Here is a 13,881-nt window from a genome sequence, read left to right as displayed (position 1 = left end):
GGTCAGTACCCATTTCCTGAAAAAACTGGCCAGTGGGATTGTAACACTGCTGTCTGTGACAGCTGTCTAGACTGGGGAAGTCCCCAGTGTCTGAAAAAGTCTAACACCTCATCTATCTTTAGAAAGGCGAGAAAGAAACTATCTGCTGATCACCATCATCTCGGTCACTAGAAGATCAGGGAGTGTGCCCCTCTTGGGGTCCACTTCTAAGGCCATAGAGGCCAAAAAGATATTTGGGAACAAGTAATATGGACTTACTGATGGCAAATCAAATTTGACTGACCAGGCTGCTTTCTAAGATGAAATTACTGAATGTGTGAAGATGAAAGTGCTGGCTGTAATGTACCCTGTAAGGTTTTGACACCATCCCACATAATGTCATTTGGAAGCTTAGAGGATGTAGGCTAGAAAAACAGGTTGAAAGAGGGACTGAAAACTCTCTGGTCATGCCTGACAGGTCACCAGCAAGCAGAGGTGCACCCAAGGGGTCAGTACCAAAATCCACACTGTTCAGTATCTTCATCAGATACCTTGATGGTGACACAGTCAGATTTGTTGATAACTTAAGTTGTCTGCACTGACAAACGGCAACGCTTCAATGAAGAGGCTCCTTTATATACTTGAGATCTGGGCCAACAGACACCTCATGATGTTCAACAAGGAAACATGATCTGTTCCACGCTGGGAAGCACCTCTCTGAGGAACCATCCAGGTTGAAAGGAGTTGGGGATTACAGAGGGCATAAGGCCAAATGTGTCAATTTGGAAAGGGTCCAGTAAAGTGCTGCTGAGGTCATCAGAGGCCTGGAGCAACATCAGAGGGGCTGAGGGAGCTGAGCCTGTTTAATCTGATCAAGGGAAGGCTAAGGGCTGCTGGAACAGGGTGGCTATATAGAAAAGAGTCAAACTTGTCTTCTTAGTGCTAAAGGCTGTAGGAGTGGACATATGCTGAGGTCTGGACAGGACATGTTCACTGGGAGGGCAGGGTAACCCTGAAACAGATTGCCCAGAGGGGCTGTGGAACTTCTTCTCCGAAGGTGTTTCAAGATTTAGCTGTAGTGTTGCTGACCTCATCCACTGTTGGTCACAGTCCCATTTCAAGCAGGATGTTGACCTAGATGAACTCCTTGATTCTAGAAGTAATTAAACAAAATGATAAAGGTATGAAATGATAGACAATATGATTCTAAATAAGATTAAGTGGATTCATTTCCAACTTGCAAGAAGGTAACACCATTTCATATTTTTCACAAAATATGTGATACAGTGATTCCTGAGTAACATTTTTAAAAACTCCAAAATCAGGGCAGCAGTATGCAACAAGGAGGAAAGACTGTAACCCAAAGAGTCAACTTGATCATTTCCAGGGGCACACTGGAACCATAAGCTTTCCAGTGCAGCCAAAAGCAAGCTCAGACACATAGAATGATGAAAGACTCACAGCAGAAGAGAGCCCATGCTGAGGAGCAGAGGTGAGGGAAAGGACTTGAATATAGGCCAATTATGCTGCAGTAAATTATGTCACCTCTGACACTGACCTTCATGGGCTGTTCTGCTGGCCACCTCCTGAGTGGGACACAAACGAACAGGAGTGAGTCCTAGAGGGTACAAAACATCTTACAGTACGAGTTGGAAACATTTCAGGATGGTATCTTCCCAAAGGTGAACACAGTGGAGATTGCTGCACTGGTCTGAAGAGACAATCCCACATTTCTCAACAACACGGGGGCAAAACTGAGTTTTGCTTCTTCTTAGTTGGAAAGAAAAGAGCTTTTATGGGCACTTTGATGTGTTTTCCTCCATCTCCTACACGAAGGCAGAGCTCTACAAGCCCATGTCCAGCCCACCAAGCCTGTGCCAAGCCCTCCAAGCCCTTGCTCCTGCCTCTGCCCCAGCACTGAGTAGGAAACTCAGTGGACTGTGGGCAAGGGCCGCAGGGATATGGTTTTACCCCTGCAGAACTCCTTTCCCGCTTCCAGGAATTTGCTTTCCTGAGCCATCTGTCTGTTCTACCCTCACCCAACACAGTTTGGTCTCTACATATTTAGACAAGGAACACAGACTCAGCATCTCTTAAAGCTTCCCAAAAGCTGGAAGTCGAAGCTAGACCAGCTGAAACAGGAGACAAGCCACAGTTATGTCCACAACATTTATATGAAATAAATAACTGTAATTAACTATTGAAATAAATTAATGGTGATTGGTGAGCAAATGCTATTAAATTGAGTGTATGTTTGTCCCAAAACCTGGTGGTTTCTGCAGCTATTAGGCTTGAAACATGACTTATCTCTGGGTAGGCTAGGCGGGAGGTCATCTAGATGAGGACTCTGGGTCTTTCCAGCCTTAAATTCTGTGGCTCTGTGGAAATGATGTGTCGGAGGGTTTTCCTCATCGTAGCCAGACTGAGAGCTTGAAATCCACATGGTTACTGACAACTCCCAACTGTCAGTAAAGCTGTTTTACAGAAAGTGTTACATGACTGATGTCTCTACAACTGCACTTTTCCAAACAGATGGGGGGAAAAAAAAGGCACCGGTCTCGAATCAAATTAGTCTTGATGGATTATGCAAAAGAAACTTAACACATGCTCCACATTTTGAGAAACTTCTAAATATAACATCTCCATTGAAAACACAGTATATGACAGTGCTAAAAATACATAAATACACATTTATAAAACTATTTTCACATTACAGAATGAGGATTACTTCAAGGGGCTGGAAAAATTATATTTTCTTGAGGCAGGAGCCCCATGTCAGGGTTGCCACACCTTGTTTAACCTCACAGATAAGCTCATTTTTGAAAGCTTACTGTTTGACTTCTCAAGGTTTGTCTCTATGGGACACAGGGCAAAGATAAAAATGTTCCCATTGTAACTGATGGTGAAATTGCATTTAGAAATAAAAAATCCATGACATTATGGAAAAAAATTAAAATAACACACACGAGAAAATATGATATTTAAATTCTGTTGCAGCTGGAAATGTACTGTAATAAAGAACTAACAAGTGAGTCTTGGTCAACACTCTGGGTTTTTTTCATTATAATTAGACAGGGTATAATTTTATTTTACTAAAGTAGTTATACTGGTAAAACATTTACTGTACATGCAGTTTTACTCACATTAAGGTATGATGCATCACCATTTCAGGAAAGAGATACAGCAATGTAAGAGTAACACACTAGCAGACCTATGTACCTCCAAGTAATTGTAGTGGTTTAAACTGAGCCATGCAGTTGGGAACACGCTGTGTACGTTCAAATAGGTTCTTGGAAAGTTAGAGTGATATTCTGAAGATAATAAGTCTTTTGCAATTACTTGTAGACATTAATAAAAAAGCAGTCTCAGAGACAGGATTCGCAGAATAAAAAATCCAGAATCGTTATTTGCATGAACAAAAAAGGCAGGGATTTTTTCTGAAAAATTTCAAATTACACCAGTAAAACAGGCCCTGAAATATATAGCAAAAAGGGCCTGTATAACAAAGGAATTATTTTCCCAAGAAAATTACATTTGGATTCATTTATAGCCATTTTGGTACTCCAAGTGATTAAAAAAAAAATCACATCTCTAGGTTCTTTACTCCATGTAGAACCTGCTTTGAAAAAAAGACCAATGACAACTTCCTAATTACAAATTTGAGAGCAATTTTTAAAATAAGAGAAAGAGTGTCCCATGTAATCATCAAAAAGAATTCTCATCGTTTCAGGAACAACAGCAAAAAAATTCAGCTGTAGCCTCCTAGCTGGTACACGGCCAGGGAGTTTTCTTTGGTGAGACTGTGGCAGCCAGAAGAGGCATAAAAATCATTGCAGCAGTAGATGTTAAGAACACTAGCACGAGGGACAATTTTGTTCCTCTTGTCAGTGAAGAGGCCAGGCCATCTTACGTGGCTCAGTGAAGACTAGTGTGGCTCTGTGAGAGTGGGAGAAGAACGTCCATTTCTCCACAGGGAACAGCCAGAGTACCACTGTGGCGAAAGGCACCTGCCGTTCTTGCAACAACAGAATTGTAACTGGGGGCACTGAAATAATATTAACTAGTGCTTAAGCAGTGCTTTTTTTTGGTCTTCAGTATGTTTTACAAACATTAATTTGATTCAGCACTGGCTTATGGCAGCTTGCAGCAGCAGCCAGATGGGGCTCGCTGCCCCACCAGGCACCCACACGACTTTGCAGGGACGTCTGTACGGTGGGAGGTGCTGCCTGGGAGAGGACCTTGTTCAGGCATGTGCTGAGTCAAGGTATTTCTCTGGCAGCCTGTACCGGCAGAACAATTATAGTGGCCAAAGAGTTATTTATAACTGTCCTCCCACAACAGGATTCTTGAGGGAGGATGTTGGTATGAGCACTTCTATTCCATGTGCACACACAGCTACACACACTGCAGCTCTGTCACTATTCAATGCATGCAGACTACTCCTCTGACATAAGTCCCAGGGTTTATTTTCCAAGGGGGTCACTTTTACAGGGGGAAAAAAGAATGCAGCTCCAACCACAGTCAGTCCACACCTCATGTGAAAGCCTGGAGGCCTCCCCACAAATTGCCATAACTTCTTCATGAACTCATCAGGACTGACAGCATGGTTAAGCCTCTGACCATACAAACAAACCCTAATGCTAATGTGGCTTCACACACTTTGGCTTGCTTTAGACTCACCTCCTCTCAGGAAACAGCCACCATGCAGCTTCAGAAGCCCATATAGGAGTGGGGAGAAGGAAACTTTTTCTTGAAAAACTCAGGGCTCAAACTTCTCACCCTGCAGGAAAGCTACCCCCACCGGATGCAGCCAAGCCTCGCTCCCTGCTGACTGCAACCCTTTCAGTTGCTCATGTGGAACTTACAAAATCAGATCAGTGCTTAACCAGTTTAACTAGTAATCTACCACAGGTGAAGATTTACTTCCATAGTATTCTTACTTTCTTGTACTCTACAATATCGATGAACCAGTTAGAAAAAAGAAAGAATCTGAAACTGCGATGACAAATGCCTCATCTGCAAAATGCAGTGGCATGTATGGGGCCTCCAGCAGCAGCATGTCTTCTTTATTGTCCTGGCTGGGAGCAGGCTGATAGGAACAGAAATAGTCCTTAGGCACTCCAGAATGTCTGCCTGTGAGTTTATTTTCTTTGTTTTGCAGTTTCCAATGCAAGCGTGCAGCCTGCCTGTCTGCTGCGAGAAGGCTCTGCAGCATAGGAGACACTGCTTCTAGCACTGAGGTTTTGTACATTTTCTTTTTGCAGCATATCCCTGTGCAGGGGGAAAATGTGCATTTTGCTCTTTGTGCGCAGAAAATGTAAAGAAACTGGGAAAACATTATAGGGTTTTTTACTAACTCTCTCAACAAGCCGACATAATGGTAACAGAAGACCAAAAGCAAAATCTCCATGAGAGAGAAAACAAAGCCTGTCTCTCTTCTGACTTGAATCTCAGGGTCCTGCCAGGCAGGCATGATGCTTCACACATTTAAAGATGCAAAGCACATAATAGGAGCTGTATCATAGGGGAAATAAATATGTCTGCATGCATTTCAAAGAAGCCAGGCCAAGCACAAGCCTTTCTCCACCGTTTTCCTTCGATACGCAAATCTCTTTCTTTATGTACTACCACAGTGGTAGAAGGAGGAGCTGCAAAAGGGAGACAGGTGACTGATTCAAAAATTAGGATTCAAAACCTCTTGCACACAGACTAGAGATGTAATCTTTTGTATTGATGGCACTGAATTAAGAAGGTTTCATTCATGGTGATTCTCAATTTATTTCAGCTACACAAACACTGGTTTGCTTTGGGGGTTCAGAGAAGCGGGAAAGATTTCATAACTCCACTGTGTCAGAGTTTGACAGCTGGTTTTCATTCCAGACAACATAACGGATGTACTGCAGCTATCAAGGTGCCAGTATCAAAGAACCAGAAGATATGTTGCCCTTCAAAATTATTTTTATTCTAAGATTCATGTGCTTTATTGTACTTTCTTTTAAAAAAAAGGAAAAAAGAGGGGGAAAAAAATCCCTCTTCTTGGTGGCACTAAAATTAGCAATGCCTAGAATAGATACCAAAATTGTCTTCTTCCCCATTTATTTTGCTCAGATGTGAATGACGCTGCATGGAAAAGGAGCATATTAGTCTCATTCTGCCGGAAAAACAAGCACATTACATTGCTGAAATGTCAAATTTCCACCATGCATTTGATAATAGACTGTGTGCTCAGTTTCTTGCATCCGTTGTAGCAGCTCACTGACGATACGCTCTGCCCCTGCCATCAGCCAGCTGCCCTTTGGATTGAATTGCTGCAGCCAACTGGGGCTTTACCAGTCGTCCTTTCAGGTGTGGCCTGGCCTGTCAGATGACTGGGTATTTCAAAAATAGTTAATACTTCTTTTAACAACAGAATTCTACACCTGACTGATCTTTTTAAATTTTATTATCCCATAATTTTCCATCTTGCGCTCTTCCCACAAAGATTTTGGCTACCGTGACAGGTGAAAGGTCACACCTGGACATCATCCATCACCGCGGCATTTTCCCTGCACTGCGATTGCACGCGGGGCTGTTTGTTTTGCAGGCTGTGGTAAGCAGGTAGGAACAGCTCCAGTGAGAAGGGCTGTGTGCTGCCGATGCAGGTCCCCAGATGACTTCCATCATAATTTTGTCATGAAATGCCCTGACATTAAGTTTCAGTCTGTTTCAAATTATACCAAATGCACATAAATCTCATTTGAAGTGGTCCTCCTCAGACACAGGCTGTGACAAGCTCAGGGTGAGGAGAGCTACATAATTAGGAAGGATTGTTATATCCTAGTTATCATTTGGGAAAAAAAAGAAGAAAAGTACTTAGAGTACCTTTCTTCAACTCAGTTACCAAAAACCAAGACTGGAAAATATCAGTGATCATACACATCTTCTCTGGAAACTCTGGAGAGGAACTGGCTTCTAGAAATACTTTCCCTCAAGCTGTAGCCTTGTGAAACCTGCTTGTTTCCAGAATCTTACAGCAGTAGTTGAACTCTCAAGCTATGCTGTCATCTGCCTGGGTTTAGACACACTGCTGCTGCAGGCTAGAAAATAAACGTGGGGTCAGTACCCAAGGGATGAGTGTGTAAGAGGAGAGGAAGGAGCCTGTATCAGTGAGAAGTGACCCACTTAAAGAGCCCCAGCCACTGCCTGTTTCTCTTCCCCCACCTTGCCCCCTCCTCAAGCAGCATGGGATGCCACATTGTGCAGAAAAAGCAGTGAAGGAGGAAGACTAACACACCTCCAGGCACCAGAAAGTAGTCAGCATCTCCAGGAACAGGAAGGGCTTAAAGAAGCAGTGAGCACAGAGAAGATGTTACCAGCTTGATGGAGGAAAGAAGCACTGTAAGAAAACAAGAAAGAAAAGTGGACAAATTAGCTGAATAAATTTTCTGGTGAAAACAGCTGGATGAGCATCTCTGGAGACTAAGAAAAACTAGAAACAGAATGGAGAGATCATCATCTGCCCATGTTTATAATGATGACAGATATGACAACCCATCCAATGCAAGCATTCCCATTGTGCTGTGGCACTTTCTCTTCCCAGAACAAAGCTCCTTGGCAGTTGCATCGAGGACAACAAAAAATTGACGTTTTACTGCTGCCTCCTGTGTTTTTATTTACTGTTTGCTGTTTCTTTTTTGCTTTTGTATTTTCATTTTTTCCTGTTTTGGTGATGATCAGTAAAGAGCATTACCGGCAACACTGCATTGCCTGTGAGCAGGCACAAGAAAATTTTTTGCTGCCTTACAGTTTCTTTCACAAGCTGGATCCTCTCAGAGGCTTCATAGCAGCATTTGTCCCTCATCAGGTGTCACGTAAGACACCTCCATTAATAGCCAAGCCAAAAACGTTTCATTGCAGTGTTTCTGTAGCCCAAAGGGTCTGTACTAACTATGTTATTCAGTTTTGTGCTCATGCCTTTGGTTAAATCCTGATCTGTATGATTTGAGAGTATAGTCTCTCTCTTCCCCCTTCACTCCAATACATTGCCAATGCAGGTATTTCCATCACACTGTAGGGAATATCCCACCAAGTACCAATTATATATCAATAGCAGGTATGAGACCCATGACAGAAGTTGTATTACCACCTAATCTCTACTCATCTTTGTATTTTGCTGACCACTGTATGAGTAGTCATGTAAAATACCTTGTCCCTCTGGAGGGAAGAGCAGGAAAAATAACTGGCACCTAAGTACTCCCTTCAGAAGTTGAGCAACTGTGTTTTGAACTTAAAATAAATGAGTTATTGACACTTCCCTGGATAGTGGTTTCCACTCCTGAGAAAAGCTCCACTTTGTCCCTGACTACCATTCATCCACACCCCTCGGTCTCAGGCTGCACAGGATGGGGAGGGTAGCCCAGGCTGTCAGTGGGCTGGCAGCCTGCCATTGCAACTCACAGCCACAAAAAGGACTTCAGAAGGGGCCCTGGGAATTGCAGACCAGGAAGTTTGCCATCCATCCTTACTAATGGCAGGAGGGTCTAAAAAATTAAAGTAGACAAGGATAAACATGATCTGTTGGGAACAAAGCAGTGTGGCTTCTGCAGAGAGAAACTCTGCCCCACCAACCCACCACAGCCCTCACAATGCACCAGAAAAGACAGAGAGTGGGTGCAGCAGACACAGAACTGTCCAGTTTTGAAAAAACTTTTGATCAGGTTCTATACCAAAGCTTATCAGAGAAACTAACTCACCACATGATGGGAAGACTCTACAGATAAAAAATTGGAGGCAGGACATGAAGCAAAAGATAAGGCCTAACAGCCACTTTTCAGGGTGGAAAACAGGCATCAGCAAGATCTCCACATTTTGGGATTTATGGCAGGACTGGCTTTACTCAACATTTTCAGTGAATACCCGAACAGGGGAGTGTACAACAACAGCTTGTATGTCACAAAGGTCTTTCAGGCAAGTAGCTCTAGAGGGACTTCATAAAATTGAGTGAGTTGGCAATGGCTCTATAAGCAGACACTAGAAGAGTTAGGCAGTGATGAGTTCTAACATCCAAACCCAACCACTGGGGATGCTGGGGGAATGCAGAGAGGACAGGCTCACCTGCTCTCTGTAGGCAGCACTGTCAGACTCAGGGCTGGATGGACCACTGATCTGATGCAGCGGTTGATGCCTTACATTCTTGATTGTGCTCCAGCACACCATCCCAAGACACTTCCCAGTTTCAGTGCACACTGTGATGGAGCAAATTCCCAGCCTGGCACTAAGCCTGAGATGTAAAAACCCATGGAGACCAATTGCTTCAGTCCCCAAAGTACTGCCTATTCCATCCACGTCCTCCTAGTAGCTGCCCAGCTGGCAGGCTGACCTGCCAGGCACACTAAATATAAACCCCTTCACGGACCACAAAACAGTTAAAAAGAGAAGGAATCAGATCCTGCAGATGTGCTTTTGCACACGTGCATTCTCTCACTTCCTCCTTCCCCAATATCAGACATTGCGGAGTAAAGGTCCGTTCAAAACCGACAAACACTTGACTGGAGATGCCGTCCTTCAGTTCTTCATCGTTCTGTGGATTTCTCTGGGGTTTGATGAGCATCCTTTTAAGGTCCAGGATCACTCACCATCCCATTTTTCCTCTTCAGCCTCCCGGTGCAGGAATGCCAGTCCCTGGGCCAGGGAAGGGGGGTGCTTTTCGTGGGTAGAGGCTGCCGGGGCTCTGCCTGTTCCTCCACAGCCCGGCCGCGGAGTTGGTAGGAGTGGCTCAACCAGTTCCGTAGCCACACTTTTGGCAGCCAAATTCGGCCTGATTCAGTTCCAAAGCCCAGTCTGCCTTCTACCACGCCAGGGATCTCTGACCCCACGCAGCAGGTCCCTGTCCGAAACACCTCTAAGGAAAGGAGCCGAGCCCCCGCAGCGGCGGGGCAGCCGCGCTCCGGCTGCGCGCTGAGCCCCGCGCCCGGCGCGGAACCGGGGCTGGGAAAGCGAGATCAGGGCAGCAAGATGTAGCAGCACGTGAACCCTGTCAGCCCTCCGTGCTGTGTGCCTCCTGCACGGACAGGTAACGGATGAATTCTCTGTGCCTCCCAGCTCCTCCCGCTTCCCCCGTTGTTTGGGCTGTACTCTGAAGCCTTTCCTGCATTGCGTCCCATTTTTCCAATGCCCAGTTCCATGATCTCAGAGATCCTTGAGCTCACTTTACCGAGGGAGGACTGATGAGCCCAGACCGAAGAGAGACCTCTGCTACCACTTAGAGGAGCTGCATCCCAGCTCCCCTCCCCCAGCCCCTTCAACACCACCCACACAGCAATCCATCAGCATCACCCTTGGAGCATCTGGGGGCAACATGTAATTAGGAATGATGCTGTCTGCCATTTATAGACACACTACTGCAGGGAAAGGCTGGTGAAAGTAATACCCACCGACAGACATACCTCAGAGCGTGCATCGAACATTAATGGGGAAAAGTAATGGAAAGGTGGAAGAAAGATACAGAGAGGAGAGGGAAAGATGAAAGCAGCAGTGTAATCCACACAGCTTTAACCAAAGCAGTCATTAAAATATCCTCTCAGTGTGATTGTGACGTAGTTGTATGATAAAAGTTTATTTGAATAAATAAATCAATTCCGTAAAATAGGAGCATCCTCTCTTGCTGGGTAAGTAGAGCAGCATTTACTCCATGATTCCTTTACTCAGATACAACCCAGCAGAAACTGCAGGCATCCACACACTGCATTGCCTATGCACAGGACATCATGGGGCCCATGGTGTTTTTCTCTCAAAGTCTTTTACTGCAAGAGATCTTATTTGAGATTTGCCTGACAGCTGATACTGTGTGTCTCAAGCATGCCTGCTCCTCAGTTTGGGAATGTTTCTTTTCAATTATTTCCTATTTTGAATCACCATCTTAATTTTTTTTTAAGTATTTGAAAACTTGGTTGTGCTTATCATGACACTGTAAGTATTTAATATGCAGGTTGTGTGTTCGCTCTGGAGCATACATCAGCCTATTGTCACAGCAAAAAACAGCTGTTTGTGAGATGCTGTAACAATTCTGCCAACACTCAGTAACTAGCCTTGGATAAAGCAAAGTCAAACAAAAGGAGTGTGAAATATGACAAGCAGTGTGTGGAGTGGTAATTCAGAAGGGCTGAAGGAGATGTGAAGAGTAATTAGCCTAATAAAAACGGGACAAATTATTTAAGTGCATCATGACTTGGAATCAAGGAACAGAGGGAGTATGTGAGGACTGGAAAAACATTGGAAGGGGCTAAAGTAGAGATTCCTGCATTTGTTCCACAGAAAAAAATCATGTAGGAGATATGTGCATCAGTGAATTTCAGTTAAAGAAATGAAAGGGGGGGGGAAGAGACAGAGAAGAGGTAAGGTAATCCAGAAGACAGTGACTGAACCACTATTTTGCTCAGTAGGAGAAAGGGAAGGAAGCAAATGGACCAGCTGCCCACTTAGGGCACAGCAATATGGCAACACACAACAGCAAAGACCTGAGTTCTGTGTTTTTGGGGCTATGGCAGATGCTCTTCTAATGGAAAGTTTTTCAACTGCCATATGAAGCCAGATCAATTCTCTCCATTGCTTTGTTCTTCCACTTGGTTTGCTCATCTGCAGCAGTAGAACTGGTGGCAGTTAAACAGGATGGAATTTATATCAGGCTTAGAAATTGTACTTGCTGCCTACGGTTTCCCTGCAGAACAGCTTCGAATTACACCGCACTTGTGTGAAGTTGCAGAGTTTTGTCATCTAACCAGCCCACCAGTCCAGAGTACATAATGGGAGCTGCACCATTGTCATCTGACTCCCATATGCCCCAGCCTGGAACCTTCTGCCAGTGCACAGCCACCCTCAGATCAACAAAAGCTTTTGCCTGGCTCAGGGTTTTCAGGACCAGCTCCCCAGACAAGTAGGATGGCCTGTCTGCACCATTAGCTGACTAACAACCATCTTTTATCTATTCTTCATGTGTCTATCACCACAGGATTCCAACACCACTAGCACCACATTTCATTCATCTGCTACAGATTGGAATGAACATTCAGCTGAAGTTTTATTAATTTACTTGTGGATTTTCATGAATTACCTTTTAGTTTTGTAGATTTTTGCAGTTCCTTCAATAGTTATTGCTTAGGGGTTTTCACACTATGATCCTGAGAGGTGACTTAACTCTGTATGAAAGATGTCTAGGTCTGTTCATTTGGACTGCTCACATTGAGGGGAAGGGAGATGTATATCCTTCTTTCAAGATTCAAATAATATTCATTGAGATTACAGAAAATTACTTGTGGCCTCAAAGAAGAAGGAAAAAATCCAGATTTTAGATTGCTTTTGTAGTTTTGTGCCCTTCCTTTAGGTGTGCAATGATGTAGCTCTGTCTGTTTTCACACAGAAGGAATCCAGCTGAGAGCATGTTTTATCATAACTCCAGATGATGTTCAAGAGGATGAAAACCTCATTTTTCTCAGGTGGTCAGAGAACAATTCCCAGTAAACTGACATTCTTTCCTCTCTGATCTGAATTCTGCAGAGGAATTCAAATTGTTTATAAGCCATGTGAAAGATGTTTAAAAAAAAAAAAAGGATGGTCCTAGACTTTACATTTTCAATTACTTTTCAATCTCTTAAGAACAGTCATTTAGGTCAGAGTAGTTAAACTGCTATAAAACAGCTGCTAAAGCACTCTTCTATTGTAAATTAAATGGCAATTTTACCAAACATTTGCATTGCACGACTACATTAGAATAAACACAAATCCGGATTTTAAAAAACACTTAGGAGAGGAAGGGCTAGGCCTAAAGTAGTGATTCATGAGCTCATGATAATTTGAGTCCTTGGCAAAAATTTTAACAGATTTTTTTACTAGTAGGTCAGGCATGATATTAAAAAAAATACAAAAATAAGGGGAGATGGTCCAAACTGGAGCTCTGGAGCTCCACACCTCAGAGGGAAAGCCAAGATTCTGCTCTTGCTGTCAGTCAGGATGATATATCACAGGCATAGCTGTAGCTTCTGAAATGGCAGCTTCTTAAAACATAGTCATCAAAGCAGCTCATTTTCTTCAGTTTAACCAAGGGAATTATCAGAGGAAAATGAGTTATGGTCACCTATACATTGATGGCACTGGTGAACAGTAACAACACTTAGCACTCATAGCAGTTTCCAACTTCAAAGCATTATGAATGTTACCCCTGGGACATCCTGAGGAGGTGGAAGTCCTCACTGTGCCAGAGCCAGCCAGGTAATGTTGGCGCACTGATGCCAAGTGGACATGGGATGGAGGCAGGGAGAAGAACTTGTAATCTCTCTGCCCTGTAGACAAATGCTCTGGGTATGGATATACTCTGTCTTTTCTAAGGCAGGGTGGGGTCTTAATCCATGCAAATTAAGGACAGATTTCAGTTACCCTGCTCTGGCTGTGACAGCATACAAGCAGCACAGGCACAAGGCCCACTACCCTTGAACCCTCTTCAGCCTTCCACTGCCAAATTTCCCTGTTTCTTGTGTGCTCGAAGACCTTGTAGCCTTCATAGATAAGCTGGTCTAGGATTTGCTCTGGAGTGACTGAAAGCAAGGAAGTTTCATATTGTTAAACTGCTTAAAAATCGCTTAAATTATCCTCCTTTCCATTTCCATAAAATAAAAATGTCTTTAGGAATCACGATCCAATACTTGGCTGGCATGAGCACTGCCACAGTGCCACTGATGCAGTCGCCTGTCCCCAGAGCAGGAGGCAGAGCCCCATGACCGAACTCAGGGACAGCTACAGCAAGGAGGTGTTTACCCATGAAAAAAGATGGGAAACTTGAAGCTTCCTTAATAGCCACTTCCCAAAGCAGGTAAGAGCTGCAACACCAGCACATTACTGATTCTTCAAACCTCCCTTTCTATCTCATGCTCT

The 13,881-nt window shown here is 43.9% G+C and overlaps 1 protein-coding gene across 3 annotated transcripts in view; it reads right to left on the bottom strand.

Moving 5' to 3' along the window:
* Window positions 1-5,972: 5,972 nt before the first annotated feature.
* SPAG6 (sperm associated antigen 6) overlaps window positions 5,973-13,881 on the bottom strand; it is a 48,109-nt gene continuing 40,200 nt past the window's right edge. For all 3 annotated transcript variants that reach the window (XM_042043531.1, XM_042043534.1, XM_042043533.1), the window contains one exon: window positions 5,973-7,354. In XM_042043531.1, coding sequence (XP_041899465.1) covers window positions 7,273-7,354 — 82 coding nt within the window. In that variant the 3' untranslated portion in view covers window positions 5,973-7,272. The remainder of the gene's footprint in view (window positions 7,355-13,881) is intronic.

This window comes from Corvus kubaryi, unplaced genomic scaffold (genome assembly GCF_017639235.1).
Source record: "Corvus kubaryi isolate FWS band 111438036 unplaced genomic scaffold, C.kubaryi_AGA036_p1.0 37398, whole genome shotgun sequence".
In the NCBI taxonomy this organism is placed as follows: Eukaryota; Metazoa; Chordata; class Aves; order Passeriformes; family Corvidae; genus Corvus; species Corvus kubaryi.
Note: the sequence above shows the minus strand (reverse complement) of the source record. Positions and strands in the feature narration are given on the sequence as shown.